Here is a 13,729-nt window from a genome sequence, read left to right on the forward strand (position 1 = left end):
CGGGTCGCGTCACGGCCTCGGCCCCGCGGGCAGCACGCGAAGCGGTGCTGCGTTTGCGCGTACCGTGGGGCAGAACTCCGATACCTCTCATGGTTGTTACAACAACAAAGGCGCGGCCGTCCCAACGCTGCAAGGAAGACGGCAGCTTTGCTAACGAAGCGCTTTTTAATCACTCGGGATAATAAAGCGCTAGAACGTTTTACTGCAAAAAAAATAAAATAAAAAAAAAAAATGCACGATGTTTACCGCGAGATGCCCAAATAATAAACTTCAGGTCCCCCAGCCCGACCCACAGCCGGACAGCACTGAGCTGTGCTCCTCACACAGCTCCTCTCCAGCCCCAGAGCAGCAGAGCAGTGATCTGCTCAACAAGGTCCCGAGGGATCAGCTGGGACAGTGTCTTGTGCTGGCAACAAACTGCGCTTCATGATTGGAACCGTACAAAATTCAGATACACCACCCCACGAGCACATCATTTTTAAGCATGCTTTATTAGGAAAAAAACCACCTTCCTCATCATATAAACACAGACAGCGTGCTAGAAGTATTATCATTTCAGGCACTAGCTGGATTTCCAGTTATGATCTGCATGCTTAACATTAAACCAGTTCCTGTTTCTAACCCTAACAGACAACGGACTGCTGAAGGTGTAAATTTATGTGCTGAGCATGACCTACATAGAGCATGATTCCAGACAAGACTGAGGAGTGATCCCTTACCAGCTCTCTGGCAGGGCAGTCTGTGCTTCTCTCTCACTACCACTGCAAAGCCAGGGCATCTTAAGGTTCTTTGCAACTCTCCTGCTCTTAGTTACTGCCTGTTTCTGGCTACTCCTTATCATCTGCCGTGTCGTATCCAAATGTACAAGCTGACCTTTACACCTCTGTACGGGAAGGGGTGGGTCATGGCCTGAACCAGTGATCGAGCAGCTGGGGAAGGGGTGTAGCCAGCCCTGGGAGCACAGCTGGGAGCAATTCACCTGTGGGACCATTAACCTCACTTAAGGGCTGGCAGCTGCAAGGGAAGCATCTCTACTTGCAGATCACTGTTTTTGTAGTGTTTGGGGAGCCCCGATCCTCAGAAAGGGGAAAAAATTTCTTCTTTATTGTCAGATTGTGACTGTTTCCTCTCTTGGGTGATCTGAAACTGGTTTAAGGCAACTGTATCTACTGCTGTTTATACTTACAGCCTCAGACACTGAACCCTGAGACTCCCTTCAACAGCAGGATTAGCTCCAAGGCATTAGGAGGAAATTCTACTTTAGCTTACTTACAAAAAGCAGCGATGGTTGTAGTTACTCAGCCAAAGACACAAATGTTTTTTTTTTGTTTTTTCAGATGCTAATTTAAACCAGTTGTAAATGCTTGAATTCTACATTGAACAGATCCACAGTATCTCCTTGCCTGGATGAGTTTCTGTAACCACACAGACTATCTTACATCAGTTCAAATGCATTTCTTGCTATTGAACCTTCAAAAACAAACAAACAAAAAAAACCCACAAAACCAAAACACTACTTAAGTTGCAGATGCATTCAAAAGAAGTTGTCTTCAGTTAACCCCCCACGTAAATAACATCACAAACCAACTGCTGCAGTCTAACCCTGGCAGCTACTCCACCCCACAGAACAGCTCACCTCTCCCCTTACGTGGGATGGGGGAGAGAACTGGAACAGTGAAGGTGAAAAAAAAATCCATGGTTTGAGATAAAGACAATTTAACAGGTAAAGCAGAAGCTGTTCAAGCAAGCAAAGCACAAGGAATCCAATCACTGCTCCTTATGAGCCAGGGCAGCAAGGGTCCATCACGAGCAGCGGCTACTTGGGAAGACAAAGACCACAACTCCAGGACACCCCCATCCCATCTGTCCTCCAGCTTTTATTCCTGATCAGGACATCAGGTGGTATGGAATCTGCTGCTGGGCAGCTGGGGTTCACTGTCCTGGCTGTGCCTCACCCACATCCTGCAAGGGCATCACCAGAAACAGAGACCTTGATGCTGTATGACCAGTGCTCAGCAACAACTCAAACACTGGTGTGTTACAACATCGTTTTCATCACAAATTCAAAACCCAGCACAGTCCAAGCCACTATGAAGAAAATAAACTCTATCTCAGTCAAAAACAGTATGATATCCACCCCTTATTCCACAACACTTAAGTAGTGCTCAGGTCCCACCCTAACCAACAGGTTAATCAGCACCCTTCAGTGCATACACATATCATTCCCTTAGTCTGTGGGCCACCCCTGTGAAAGGTCCATAAAAACAGACACCAAATGTCCACAGAGCACATTTAGAGTGTGTTAGGTTCCATCATTAGTAGGGGTCTCTCAGGACAGGAGAGGTGGTGCGTTGTCAAAATCAGTGCACGAACCAGAAATAAGAACTCTAGTTGGGAATCTCTGGATTAAGATACAGGAGTTTTGTTTGTTTTATCTTTGATGTTTAAATGAGAATTGTGAGAGAAATGTTCTATGTTAATCTAGGCAGATACATAACAACATAATGTAATTTTTACTTGGGTTTTACTCACAGGAAAAAGCCATCATCTTTCTCTAATGACCTTTCATCTCATTAAGCAACATGAAAAATAGAGAAAAATATATCTTCGTGCAAAATATACCTTAATGCTCATGCATTATGAAATAATTGACCTAAAAGGACCAAACTAAAGCAAATGTAAAACAGACTTTCACAAAGACAACCAGATGCTTCTAATGTGACGTACACACTCCCACGTGTCACAGGCTGGAACATTTTCACAATGCTAAAGAATCCAGCAGGCACAAGAATGTAAGTGACAGTGCACATATGGCAAGTGATATAAACACAAACACTATAGTACGCACAGAATTTGTAATGAGTACAAACACGATGATTTTTGGTTTCATTAATGACACAGAGGAGAACTGATAAATCCGTTATACTTTAATCCAAAAGCTAAGGCACTGAAAGCCCCATTTGCAGAGGCAAGACATTCTGGGTCACCTTCTTCCCAGCCTCACATATACACTCTGAGAACTCCAACGTTTTAAGAGGGAGAAGTATGTCACTTCCCTTTCCCATCCTCAGCCTGGCAAGCACTGAGTACCTCAGAATGCCACCAGGACAGTACAGCTCTAAGACTTCTGTAGAACATTTGAAGAGGCTCAAACTAAATGCACCTTGCCTCCTTTCCATTGAGACAGTTGCCCTAGGCCAGACTGATTCAGATAAGACGAACCCAAAATGAAGAGCTAGGTTTCATACATTTCATTCATACATAAGCATTGAAGATTGCTTAAATGGAAGTCTGTGAATGACAAACAGGGCTTGCCCATAGACTCTTTCACAGCTGTCCATAAATACAAATAATGTGCAGCTCTGGTAAGACTGAGAACTGTATCCAAGTTCAGAAAACTAAAAAGTAACATGTGTGACATCTACAAATCGGCCACAGGGAGCAAGGCGAAATACCTCTTTGTTAGAACTAAAGCCTACCTCTTCGGTCCCAGGGCACGTGCAGTTCTGTGTCACTGCCACAGCTTCTCAGCCAGCACATCCTCTGAAGATCAACATTAACCAGTTTCGTAACAGAAGCAAAAAACCACATTCTAAGAGCCAAAAAAACAAGACTTGCTGAGGTAAGGCAAATCTGCAGGGAATTACTTTCTGAGAACTCAGATCCAACAGGAAGTTTTTCAATAAAACATTCCCCCCAAAAATATTATCCTTAGATTAAGGTCTTCTATTTTCTCATGTCCCTGTCACGTTAGCTGATCAGCAATGATCTTCCACAATTCCTACAGGAGGGGAAAAATTCATATAGTTATTTTCTCAGATCAGTAGGTTGTTATTACAATAAAGCTCAACTTGCACACACTCTCTAATTCACAGCAAATGCATTTACGTAATCTCCCACAACAACCAACACGTTATCTCTGAGATAGAACTAGAGAATTGAGTTCTTTATTCTTGCAGTATGATTTTCTAAAATAAAAAAATAGTATAATTCAAATCGTTTCTAAAAATAATTTCATTGGTCTACAGAACCTGCAGTATTTTGACTGAGAATCTTGCTCTCTTTCTTAGTCTATGTTGAAAAACACTTCCAATATTGCTAGCAGAGACGTAGCTAGTAATAATACTAATAAATAGTCCATTTATTGAGGAATCAAGGTCTCACAAATGACTACTTATACACACGCTTCTCAATACACTGCAGGATAAGGATGAAAACCAGACACTTTGTCTTCGTAGAGTAAATTAGTGTAAGGTTTTTCTGCTATAGTAAATATTAGTAATCAGATTATCATATCTCTATCACCACAACATTTGGAATTCCAGCAGTGTACTCCATGATCAACAAGGTGACTTCTGCATTTAAAAAAAAATGTATCTATTTCAAAGGCCAGTAGCCTTCCACAAAAGGTTATGTAGAAAATACATTCACACCTGTAGAAGTAACTCATCCTATACATGTGTAGACTTATTATAAAACATTCATGCAAAACCTTATGGCTGAAGGTGGCAGCACTAAGAAAAGCAAATTAATCTCATGAAATCACTGTGAAACCCATAACCACAGTGTGCACACATACTGTACTACACAAAACAGTACGGTGGCTACATGACTACAGATTCAGAAGCTAGTACAAGACTTGCAAGTTCTCCCCAAGGGTCTCAATTTGTGTTGCTACAGAAGCTAACAAGCTACTAGCTGGCCTGCATAATACTCATAAGAGCAGACAATTAGAAAAAAGAACAGAGAGGAAACCATGAGTGCTTGGAATGTAAGTAAAATAATGTACCTGATACATCTCTAAATGCCACAAGTTTACTACTCATCGACTTCTCCATATATATATATAAGAGCATTATTACCTTAACCCTGATTGGGAATTATAAAAACGAGAAAATGAAAGCTTTTTTACATTCAAAGAAATGAAGATGATATTGGTCCATTTTCCAGTCAGTCACAAAAATTGTTATGTTAGAATAGATTGCTCTCATTTCCTCAGAGGTTAAGAAACAATTTAAGCCACTGAATTGTTCTGTGATAGAAAAGGGCATGTTATGCCTATTTAGTCTGGGCTGTGTAAGCACTGACAAGAATCATTTTAATACAACGAAAACTAAATGGAAATAAATAAGAGCATAACATTTGTTCTTCTGTTCTTACTTCATGTTAAGCACACAGCTGAAAACTAATTTCAGATTGCTAGCCCAACATATGCCATTTATTTTAATGAATGCCACTTACCAACTGCTCAATCCTTTCATAAATGAGAAACTGGCAGAAATCAGGCTTAATGGGTTCCACACTGTATTTCATTTTTCCATCATGAAGGTTCTCCAAATCATTTAGAGTACTTCGAAAATGACTGTAGGCTTCACACGTAACATCCATCTGTCTTAAAGTGAAATTCAGTCTGGCAAGACAATATTTAAATTAAAACCTTTTTTGTTTACCTGCACCTTAAACAGCTATGTAACTTTCTTCAGCTAATGAGAAACTTAGGTCTTCCCAGAGTAATTCACTTCCACAGTTAAAAAAAATAAATAAATAACCCCCTGCTGCCCCAGAAAGCTTGTCCTATCAAAAACCCAGTAAGCCTTGGATGAGTCTTTCCATTGATTTTAACACATTCTGCTCCAACAAAATAACTGGCTTTGTTTCTGGGACAAACACTTTGCACCAAATCACATGAGTAGCTATTGCTTACATACCTTTAAGCATAATCAACTTACATACTAGTTTATGAACAGACTTCAACATACAGCTACTCAAAAGCACGCAATTCCTTGAAAGAAACCACCAGAGCAATTACAATGGGGGGGATGTGAGAAAGGAAATGTGTGTATTTTCTCATTCTGAGCCTTTTCACTCTGCTCCATAAGCACAGGACCTCAAAATCACAGCAAATTTTGTCAGACATTACAGAATACATTACACTGGCCACCTATTAATCTTTATTTGCACAAAGGTTACCTAATGAATGACAAAAGTAAGATCACACTTCTCTGGAGATCAAATTCTGAACTTATAAAAATCAAAGAAGTTTAACAAATGCTTGTACTGGGCATTCACAGCAGCCTTTGATCAATCAATAATCAGAATCCGGCCTTCAGGCACATCAGGGCTTTTGTTCAAGGAAAGGAAAGAATGTAAAGATTCTAGTCCTTATGTTAGGAGTTAGTAATACTTGCCTCTTTTCTATGGCTAGGAAAACTGTGCAAGAATGTTTCAAGTTATGTGTGATTCTATACAGCGTCCTGAACAAGGCATCCGTCAGATCGTCGTCGTAGAACACTATGGGAAGAACATGAAGAGCATATGGTATTTACACTAAGTGTAGCATTTACTGAATCTCAGGCTTGAAACAACAAGCAGCTTTAATATTTCAATATTTAATAATAATTCTATTATTATAATCAAACAAATCATTATTTTATCTAAACCCCCAAGGTATTACACACATTTAATGGCAACAACTGACCCAGTGATAGTATCCAGTACTGCTCTTTACAAAAAGAAATCTTAAAGATTTCTCTCATGACAACGGGAATCGCTTCTGTCAAGCAACTTACAGAACTTTAACAAGATCTCTCTCAGCCTGGAAATACCTTACTGCAAAGCTAAAAAAAAAATAATCACATACCACATTTCTTTTTTTTTTTTTCCTACTTCAGCAAGAATAGGGAAAAAAAAAGCCAGAGATGCAATAGGACACATGCAGTACCTAAAAGTCTTCCCACACTAGGGAGCATACTAGCCCAGCCACCTGTCTGTCTTTACTTGCACCAAGGTTATCGGATTCAAGATAAGGGTACGACAACAACACTTAAATCTTCTGAAAATCAACTTAATCACTTATGAGCAATTATATTCTTTGACTAATTTACTCAATTACAAGTAATAAAGAAAGGTTGTTGGATTTTTCAGTATCTTATTCTTCTATTGCTAATTCAGGCAGTAAATAGAATTGTTTAAAAAAATATAGACAAGAACACTTGAGGCAGAGATTTGACAAACAGGTAAGGATTTGATCCATCACATTTCAAAAGCGAACTAGGTATAGTTAAGTTGTTCCTCAAAATGCTCAAGCGATTGATTTAAAAGCTTGCTGGTTATATTTTCCTACCATCAGCTGCCATTATCACAGTGCAGTGGTCATGCAAATCTGCAATCTCTTCTTCAGACCAGCTATAGAGAGCTTCCGGATCTGTAACGAGAGAAGATAGCTTCTTTTTAAACTACACCTTTAACTGTTTGATAGATTAAAAAAAATACTTTAATAATTTAATGTAGCGATCAGCTACTCAGTAAGCAGAGCAACTCACTGAAGGGAAATCACAGCCTCCCCTATTTGCTCTCTGAAGTTCCCTTCAGTCCTTTGCTTTTGCTCATTATCTCTTGCTCAGGGCTGATTGGTGTGATTAAGTTTCCCTTGACATAAGAATTTACTACCAGTTACTATCCTGCAGCAAGAGTACAGATTCAGTTAGAAAACATGCATTTTTTGATTATGCTTCCTCCTGTTATGCTTTCTAAAATTTAGAAGCTTTCTGTGAATATCTGAAAACCATCAAGCCTGTTCATCTGGCAGTATTAAGTATTTTCAATAAACATCTAAGGTCCAAGAAAAGCTTTGAAAGCATAAGGATGATTTTACTTCCTGAAATAGCTGCTCAACTTTTTGAACCATTACATCATATTACTACCATTCAACAGATAAGAAAGCCCAAAAAACAAAGCAGGATTCATAAACTATAACAACTACCTACCAGTGCAGAATTCATCTTTCAGCCAGTCCAGTTCTTTTACTTTAATTTCTCCTCCTGTGGGTGTAGAAAGATCCCAACAGTCACAAATGATCTTTCAGCCAGTATTGAAACATGTGATAAGATATACTAAAGGGTATAGGAAACAAATAAGACTGGACATCATTTAAAAACCAGTCACCCACTGACAAAAGAATACAAACGTAATCATCAGAAATATCTTAATTTCTCTTCTACATGTCACTTGCAAGTTGCAAAGTTCAGCCTCTGTAATTTACACTGTTTACACGACCCTTGGCACCTAAACGTCCATGATCCTCACAATTACCTCAATGACATGAACGTAACGTAGAAGCCACAGCTGGGCTTAACTTCTTAACAGAGAAAGATTGAATATTTTGCTCCTTTCCAAAAGAAGCTATCCCATTTTGAAACACGTACAGATTTCTTGCATCTTTCTAAATGATTCACTTTTAACCAAAACAGAAGTTTAATTTACCCGTAAAAATGCCAGCCAGCTTACCAATGACTTATGCTGTTTAATCCTACAGTAATTCATAGACAAGCAATTGCACAAATATTGTCTGCACAGCACTTACCTTCTGGTTCCATCAGGTGTTTGTTTAACACAATATTTTGTTCACACATGGCCAAAAGATCTTCACCAACATCTGGAAGAAAATAACAACCATATTCAGAATGAGAATATTTCACACGCGCTGTACATTCCTCTGACCTCTCAGACTATTTATCTCAACTTCTCTCAAACTAAAATTCAGAGCAGCTCCCTTCCCTCACGACTGCTTCCACAGCACCCTTGCTTTTTTCTTTCATTACTAAGCTCCATGTCATCCTTGATAAAAGGAGTTAGATCACCATACTACCTTTTTTAATCTAGAAAAGTATTGGGTTTTACTGGCTGCAAAACGCTTGCACCTGGAATTATTGCTGCTTTTTCGATCTGTCATGAAAGTGCTTGCCATTTTTCAATAAACAACATTTTATATGCATTGATAACAAATTAACAACTAAAAAAAGAGCAGGTGATGATAAAATCCCAGAATGAAAGTACTGGTTTGTTATATTTCACTAAAGATAACTGCCTTACCTGTGCAATAAACTCTGCTAGCAATCATTCCCATGATAATGCTTGCAATTCCTGTGCCACCTCCAAGCTCTAGCACTGTGCAACTCCTGAACATATCCCGTTTAAACAGAATATAATCAGCAAGAAGAAAGGCTGCACGCCAGACCTGTGGAGAAGAGAAGCAGTTAAACCAGAGAAATTCTGAAGCACAATCCACAAACAGCAATACAAGGCACAGTACATACTTGCTTACCAACATCTTCTAAGGGAGTTGCCATAGTATGCTCTGGGAAAATGGAAAGAGAATATTGTTTCAAAACACTGTTCAAATCAAGTTCCATAATAGCAAATTTGAGAAGTTAAGTAATGCTTCCCCTTTAAATCTAGAACTAAGCACTATTAATTCCACACAGTAATGCTGAATAATGGTGAAAACCCCACTCTAATTAAGGAAAACCATTTCTCCATGATATACAATTATCCAAAACACTTTTGGAGAAGCACTGTTTTTAAAGCCCTTAACAATATCACAGTATTACTATGGCTTATTATCTACTTGGACTTACCAAGTTCTCTTTCATTTAAAAGACCAACTTAGTTTTTCTTTGTTTTACTTCAGCAGATATTTATTCAATTTCTCCTCGAACATAAGCCTACTATTTACCTATTTTAACAACATTGCTGCAAGTGCATTCTTGTTCTTCATCTTCAAAATCATCTTCTTTTCCTTTCATGAGAATTACAGGACATACTCTATCCCTCATAAGATCCTCTGCCTCTGAGTCGCTGGCTCTTTGAGGCCTTCTGACCACTTCCAAGTCTCCATCCTCATCTAGCAGAGCTTCTATTCCTTCACTATTCAATTCCTTCTCATATTTCAGATTATTCCCATCCTTGTTAGTTAGTTCATCTCCACTTCTGTACTGGAGTTCTCTTTCAGTTGTAGTTTCTCTTGCATATTTCTCAGAGGCCTGATCATCTGTGTTCCAAAGGAGTTTGAAATAGGACAGGAACACTGCAAGAACATGGAGTGGGAAGAGGATAAAGTTAAAGATCAATGCTAGGGAAGAACGGAATCTATACGCAACCTCCACCTGCATGACATTTGATATGCATTTCACATACCAAAAAATCTAGAGCAGTGAAAGTGTTACAGGTATCTTAGAATACAGCTCTACTTGCTAGGAAGAAATATTTCTGCTAATTCTGTCAGAAGGGATAAATGAAGCACTACCAACATCTGCTGGTTGACTAAGCATCTACTCAGTCACAATTTACATTTTCACCTTACTTAGAAACTTGTTTCAGCAATCAGGAAAATAAATGGTTTCTTACATCCTCTAAAAGATCTTCTGTTGAGATAGATCAAGTTGAAAGAAGAATGAATATCACAAACTAGGAATTATATCAACATGAGGAAATGAACTCTATCTTAAAGGACACAAACACATTTCAGAAAAAAAAAGTAAAAGGAATTTCTTTTTCTATTTTCAAACCCTTCTGAGATTCAAGTAACTTCTCACCTTGCCATCAGCTTAAAGCAGCATGAGGCAGCACAAACAGGCAGTGTGCCTCCTGTCAGCTTAGGTTGGACTTACTGACACTTTTTTTTTTTAAAGCCAAGAAAACGTCTAGTGAAAACAGCCAACACCAGCAGTATCTAAAAAGAATTTCTTGGAAATGAGTTCACTCTCACCAAGGGGAAACTGTTTGCCACTATTGATTTCAACAGTTGCACAATTTATGGAGTTCTATTTCAGTTGCTTCAGAGATATCCAAAGCTGGACATACAGGATACTACAGGAACATGAGAAATCCTTCTCTAGAGATCATAACAGCTAGATCTTATAAAAATCTTCACTGTCTATCTGTACAATCAATGAATATACAGATGTTATAGTATAGCAGAGAGCTTAGCTACATCGTTGTCACACTAAAGCAAAAGACAGAAAAAATAGGGACGCTCACCCTATCCTGGGCTCGCTGCAAAACTCCAGTGGAGTGGATCTCCAGAAAAGATCCTTCCCCACTGGCAGTCAGCTCTTAAATGGGTCTAAGAGAGGTGGAGCCAGACTCCACCCCTTCCTGCAGCACAGGTGAATTGCCTTCACCTGTGCTCCCATGGCTGACTCATTGCTCGCCTCAGGTGATTAATCAGAGGTTCAGGCCGTGATTCAGCAGTTCTCATGCACTATCCAAGCACAAGAAATTTAGTAAGTCAGCTACTGTTTGCATGACAACCACGTTAATTTGATGAATTAGAGGATGCAATCAACACATCATAGAATATCCCAAGTTGGAAGGGACCCTGCTCTCTAAGTTAACCCTGATCCTCAGAGTTTCAAAATGGAAAACTGATCCAAATAAGCACAGACTAAATCCCCAGGAGGTCCTCTAAAAACAGCGAAGCGGTGGTGGCAGATTATTGCTGGATTTTTTAGAGCAGAAGCTGTCATACTACAATCCAGCCCTGGTATGGGAAATCCATTTATTTCTTAAGACTATGGACATTCAGAGTACATAAAACAGATTGTCATATTACTGTGGTGAAAGGTTCTTTGTGCCAAGGAGAGTCACGTCAAACGAACACTAAGTCACCGCAGTGACTGAGCACCTGGTGGGAAAGCAGGGCCAACCCACGGGAGCTGAGGTGCATGCAATGTACCAGAGTGGATGGAAGGGCAGGAGCCAGGATCCACCCATTCCCAGACCTCATTTGAGGGTTGACAATAGAGGTAAGGGTATCTCACTGGAAATCCCTGCCTACCTGAGACCTTCCAAGGGTAAGCAGATTTTTTTCCTTTGTTTCTGTACCCACAGCTGATGCCTTTGGGCATATCCTCACTTGCTGCAGCCTGTGACTTTGCTACCCTGTTATCAATGCTGTGCTTTCCGCTGCATTATAGCATTATAAGCACATTTTACTAACAGCTCCAAGGTCATTTCCCTTGACAACTTCATAGAAATCTACAAGCTGGTAGAGGCAGTCATTTGCCAATTCATTTCCACTAAGGGCTTGATTCTTTCATTTATATAAATTAGTCAAGCTCACTGCTATATTCAGATTTGTTGTAGCCAATTTTTTAAATTAAAAAAAACAACACAACAGATAACAAAGCTGTTGAGTTCCTCTGGAGCAGAGGGTAAATCATCATTTAAAGATTTTATAAAAAACATAAATGAATTACTTATGCATTTATTTCAAGTTGCGGTATTTAAAACTGCTGGCTTCTCACTTCTAGTCTATATGCAAGACACAAACTAACTTCTTAATGTGATCTCCAGAAGTGCTGTCTTGAGATTCTAGATAAAGGAATAAACATGTAAAATTAAACTTGTACAAAAACTGGTGTTACTTCTTCTCAGTAACTTAAGCTGTTTTTTTTTTTTCTGTTCTAAGATGGGCTATCTGCAAATCCATATTAATAGTTTTATGCAGCTATTTTCATGAGGAGAATCCAGTTAGCCCTCTTCCCTCTGAGCAGGAGCAGTTCTGCTTCTGCTTGGAGTAAAATATATTATGATTACTATCAACCAATCAAAGGAGAATTAAGACAATACAAATACATTAGAGTGTAATTAAAACACAGTTCCATCAGTCTAAACATGCATTACCTGGCTGTCCAACTGCATTCAATCGTACCATGAGATGACTTCTATTGGGACAGTGCAAATGCACATCAGAAAGGACGGTGTCACTTTTGAACGTGAGGTTATCCATCTCCTTCTCCGTGACATCTCCCATGGTACGTCAGTCAGTGAGAGGGACACCTATGGGGACAGCTGCCGTCGCCAGGCAGCCCACTGTGAAGCTGCCATGGAACCACTCTGCTCAGCACGACCTTAGCGCACAGCTTCCAAGGCCTCGGGCAAGCTGCAGTCACGCAATCTCCACTGTGCCCTGATGAGATACCGGGCTGTGCATGGGGGTCTCCAACCTACAAGCAAACACAGACAGCTTTCAGCTCGGTAACATTGCCCTGTGGTGTGAGGAAACAGGTTACACCAACAACTAAATTACAGTGCTGCAGTGTTTGCTTTCACAATGCTCCAACAGCTACAGTTCACCACGAACACCACATGCTCCAAGAAGGAACACTGCTCACTAAGTCGTGTTAAAAGCAACCAACCACCCCGTGACAGGGCAAAAGAAGCCACAGAGCCGTGCAGTGAAGGCTCCCTCACACGGCGCAGCTCTTCCTCAGAAACCAAGTACATCAGAAACCAAGTTCCTCAGTTCCGTACATTTTGTACAAATACTGGCTCTTCCTGGAAAAACCTGGCTCCTCTCACGTGCCCCCACCAGAAGGGTAGTCGGTGAACGTATCCCGCTTGTCTCTGAGTTCTCTATTTTTCTCCACAAAACCAAAGAGCAACCCTCCTCGTTGCCCCGTGCCTGTGGCTCCGCCGGTTCTGTCCTACGGCGCAAACATTTCCCCTACAGACAGACACAAAAAACCGACATTTATTTCCCCGGACATTCTGAGAAAGGCACGTAAAACACGAGGGCACCGCAGCCGTGAGGACAACGCTACGCCGGCTCACACGCACAGACTCGCGAGGCGCAGCTCGCAGCGGCACCTCCCGCCCGCTCTCACGCACACCGCGCCGCCATCTTGGGAGCTGCGGCTCCTTCCGGCGCGCGGCTGACGCGCCCGCCCCACCCCTCTCGCCGCCATTGGTCAGTCAGAACGGCCGGCTCAATGGCCGCCTGCCTGCAGCCGCCTGCAACTGCAGTAAGCTAATAACGCTCTCCATAAACTGTGCCATGTGCCTATGAGAGCTCCATAAAACACGGGGATAAAACAAAAATACCCCGACACCAAAAACCATTCAAATTAGAGCAAATACTCAAATGAATTCAGTCTCGTTTGGCGTG

General features: G+C 40.6%; 1 protein-coding gene across 3 annotated transcripts; it reads right to left on the minus strand.

Moving 5' to 3' along the window:
• Nucleotides 1–472: 472 nt before the first annotated feature.
• METTL22 (methyltransferase like 22) lies at nt 473–13,508 on the minus strand. 3 transcript variants are annotated; one of them, XM_010719409.3, is made up of 12 exons: nt 13,402–13,508; nt 13,096–13,288; nt 12,466–12,788; nt 9,515–9,865; nt 9,096–9,136; nt 8,872–9,016; nt 8,363–8,434; nt 7,767–7,820; nt 7,124–7,204; nt 6,189–6,291; nt 5,242–5,410; nt 473–3,781 (listed from the first exon to the last, which is right to left on the minus strand). In XM_010719409.3, exons 3-12 carry the CDS (start codon nt 12,593–12,595, stop codon nt 3,746–3,748), a joined length of 1,182 nt encoding a protein of 393 aa, XP_010717711.1. In that variant the 5' UTR covers nt 12,596–12,788; nt 13,096–13,288; nt 13,402–13,508; the 3' UTR covers nt 473–3,745. The 3 variants fall into 3 exon arrangements, with proteins under 3 accessions (XP_010717711.1, XP_010717712.1, XP_003210785.2); XM_010719410.3 differs by having other exon boundaries at nt 13,396–13,476; XM_003210737.4 differs by having other exon boundaries at nt 13,096–13,482.
• Between the last annotated feature and the right edge of the window lie 221 nt (nt 13,509–13,729).

The sequence above is a fragment of the Meleagris gallopavo genome, chromosome 16 (assembly GCF_000146605.3).
Source record: "Meleagris gallopavo isolate NT-WF06-2002-E0010 breed Aviagen turkey brand Nicholas breeding stock chromosome 16, Turkey_5.1, whole genome shotgun sequence".
Lineage (NCBI taxonomy): Eukaryota > Metazoa > Chordata > Aves > Galliformes > Phasianidae > Meleagris > Meleagris gallopavo.